The 2945-nt window shown below is 52.9% G+C and overlaps 2 protein-coding genes across 2 annotated transcripts; one reads left to right on the top strand and one right to left on the bottom strand.

Moving 5' to 3' along the window:
- Positions 1-49: 49 nt before the first annotated feature.
- Positions 50-356, top strand: SPRG_17968 (hypothetical protein; the record flags this gene model as incomplete). The annotated part of the gene is given in 2 exon segments (XM_012357387.1): positions 50-210; positions 215-356. Coding segments are annotated over 2 exon segments (303 nt in total).
- A 609-nt stretch (positions 357-965) lies between these two features.
- Positions 966-2029, bottom strand: SPRG_17967 (hypothetical protein). Its single transcript, XM_012357386.1, has 3 exons — positions 1676-2029; positions 1154-1619; positions 966-1102 (listed from the first exon to the last, which is right to left on the bottom strand). Exons 1-3 carry the CDS (start codon positions 2014-2016, stop codon positions 1010-1012), a joined length of 900 nt encoding a protein of 299 aa, XP_012212776.1. The 5' UTR covers positions 2017-2029; the 3' UTR covers positions 966-1009.
- Positions 2030-2945: the final 916 nt, after the last annotated feature.

Raw genomic sequence — 2945 nt, 5'->3', positions numbered from 1 at the left:
CAACGTCTCGACGACAGCCGCGCCATTCGACTACCCCGAGACGTACCAGATGCAGGCCAACAAGAAGCAGAAGGCGCTCACGGACGCCAACATGTACCCGGACACGGACACGCAGTTTGCTGCGACGCACCACGCGGCCATCGAGCAGCAGAAGCAGATGAAGCTCCTGAGCTACGCCGACCAGAGCGACGACGAAGGCGAGGATAACGCGTAGAGGCCGCCCACGATCCAAGTACCTCGTAGGTCTCTTGCAGCTACACTGTACGTACTACGTTCCTTGCTTAAGACCTGTATCTATGCAGCGCCAGATCAATTGTGATACAGACTCGATGAAGGAAAATGGTGCTAGCAGTTGAGAGATAGCGTGAGACTTGTGATTTTGATGGTGAGAGCAACGCGTTGATAGTCTATGAAACAGTCAAAGCTATCCGAGTATAGTGGGCGTCCCTTCAAAGCCCTGTAGTGGTGGGATGCCCCCAACTTGCAGGCGCAGCGTACTGCCTTACTGCAAGGGTTTAGCACTAAATATGGTAATAAAAGGTTATATATGGCATATGCCATATATAACTTGTAGAGTAAATTACTCTTTGCTCTACACCTCGTACGCCGACATGGAGTAGCATTTCGCGATTTGTATCGTGTTTTTCACCATCATGGCAAGTTTTGGCGATTTCATTTTCGAACGCGATCGGAGCTGCAACAGGCTCTGACGATGGCGAGCAGCGAAGTGGCGCGAGAAAACCTCGCACAGGACTGGTTTAAAATAATCGATAACTGACCAAAATGAATGGAATGACGTGTTTATTTTATCTCATAGAGATACGTCCTGGGTTATTTTTCACATCGACATGTTTGTTCGTTGCCACGCTGGCGCTCACTCATAGTAGCAGTCCATACTTCCTCGCAAACTAACTCATTATTGCCGATACATTGTACCCAGTCAAGTGAACTACATACAACATGTACGTGGTACTATTCATCATTATCACAGCAAGGACGTCAAGCGCTCTTAAGCCCGCCACGCGAACGAGGTATACATGCCCTTGTCCACGTTGAAAGCCTCGCCCTTGTCGCCGCCGCCAGCACCGGCAATCACGTGCAGCTAGACATAAATACACCGTCAGCACCGCTAGATGGAATGAGAATCGAATACCGGGATCAAGTGCTCTTCGCGCTGGTGGCAGTCGCGCGCGTGCGGGAGAGTCGCCCAGTTGGCTAGCGCCTGGCGACGGTCCTCAACGTCCGCTTCCAACACCGCCTCGGTCAGCGCCACGTTGAACTTTCGCGCCTTGTTCTCAAGGTCGCTCGTGCCACGGCTCGGGTGAAAGGTCGCACCGGACCCGACGATCGCAATGTTTTCGTCGCGAAGCACGGAGAGCACTTGACCGATCTTGAAGTGATGAATCGGGTCCAAGCCCGCAACGACGCTCACTTGGATGATCGGGATATCTTCGTCCGGATGAATGAGCTTGAGGGGTACAAACGTGCCATGGTCCCAACCGCGCGTCGGGTCGAGGCGCGAAACAATGTTGGCATCCTTGAGAAGCTGGTGGATCTTCTGCGCGATTTCCGGCGACCCTGGTGCCTTATACGTAAGCGAGTAGGCCTCTTGGGGAAAGCTACGCGTGAAAAATAAGCCGTGGGGTTACATCGTAGAGAGGCAGTCTATATATACCCGTAGTAGTCATAGAGGAGGTCGTGGGACGCGCCAGACGAGATGGCCACGAACGGTTCTTCCCAGTGCGCCGTGACGATGACGATGGCCTTCGGGCGCTTGGTCGGGTCGTTGAGGCTCAGAAGCTCCGGGATCTTGGTCTCGAGGAAGAGACGCGTCGGGCCGTGGTTGGGGTCCGTCGACGGCTTGAGGATCGGGAACGGACCAGCGCCGTGGTTGGCAAAGACGGCCGCAGCACGAACAGCAGCGCACGTAGCCATATCGTTAGTAGTTGGCGCCGCGGAGGAAAAGAAAGAATGAAGGGCGAGAGCCGAGGTCAAGCGGGCTAGGAAAGACGACATCGTGATGTGATGCAAATCCAAAAATGAGTGTGATTGGCCATCCTCGAATTTCGAAGAGCCAATGGGGACGCTGCATGGATACGCCGAAATGGAATCATCAACGCGATCGCATCATACCATAGCACACAATGTTGTCAGATGTGTGGCGCTATCGATGTCCTTCGAGGGGCTAGTGTGATGGTTTTTACGAGCTCTCGGTGAGCTTCATCATCTTTACTTCGCGTGGTCGAATAACGTTACCAAGAATCGCTCGGAAGCTGCTTCCGGGAAGCCGACTGATTAGCTTCGTGTCTCACGGAAACAACTTCCGGGGAAATCCTTGCCCCTCTTCGTACACACATCGTCGAACATTGCAGGTGACTGCAAGAGCAGCAACACGCTTCTGTGGCAGCTCACGAATCACTTAACAGCCATCGCCACGCGCCACAATCCCTCAAGCATGCGCAGGTGGGACTGAGAAAAGGACCCACAAAGTAGAGACGGCAAGACGCGAGGTGCAATGTACATTATGAAGGGGGACTTTACAGCACATACATATTCCAAAACAAAGGCTGAGCAATGTGGATGACTTGGCGGACATTGCGCTCACCTTTAAATCCGAGGAGCAACACGATCGTCCGGTTTTTATTGGCACAAGGTCGTCGCTAATAGACTCGCGAGTGCGCGCACTCCAGGTTCCACCTCGATGCACGCAGGTTGTAACAGCCATTTAAAAGCGCACCGATCGGGGTGAGCGGCCGACCAGACTAAGAATTTTTTTAGCACCTTCTTCACAATTCGGTGCGCTTACGACGATTTCCGCCCCAATCACCCTAGAATGCGCACCTCCTCCAATCGACCTCGGCCGTTCGTGATTTGCCTGTTCCAAAGGCTTCTCTCATAAAATGCCAAAACCGGATTGTGGCATACATATAACGAGTATACATGGT

The sequence above is a fragment of the Saprolegnia parasitica genome, assembly GCF_000151545.1.
Source record: "Saprolegnia parasitica CBS 223.65 unplaced genomic scaffold supercont2.886, whole genome shotgun sequence".
NCBI classification, from domain to species: Eukaryota; Oomycota; class Saprolegniomycetes; order Saprolegniales; family Saprolegniaceae; genus Saprolegnia; species Saprolegnia parasitica.
This window is presented reverse-complemented; position numbering and strand designations above follow the sequence as displayed.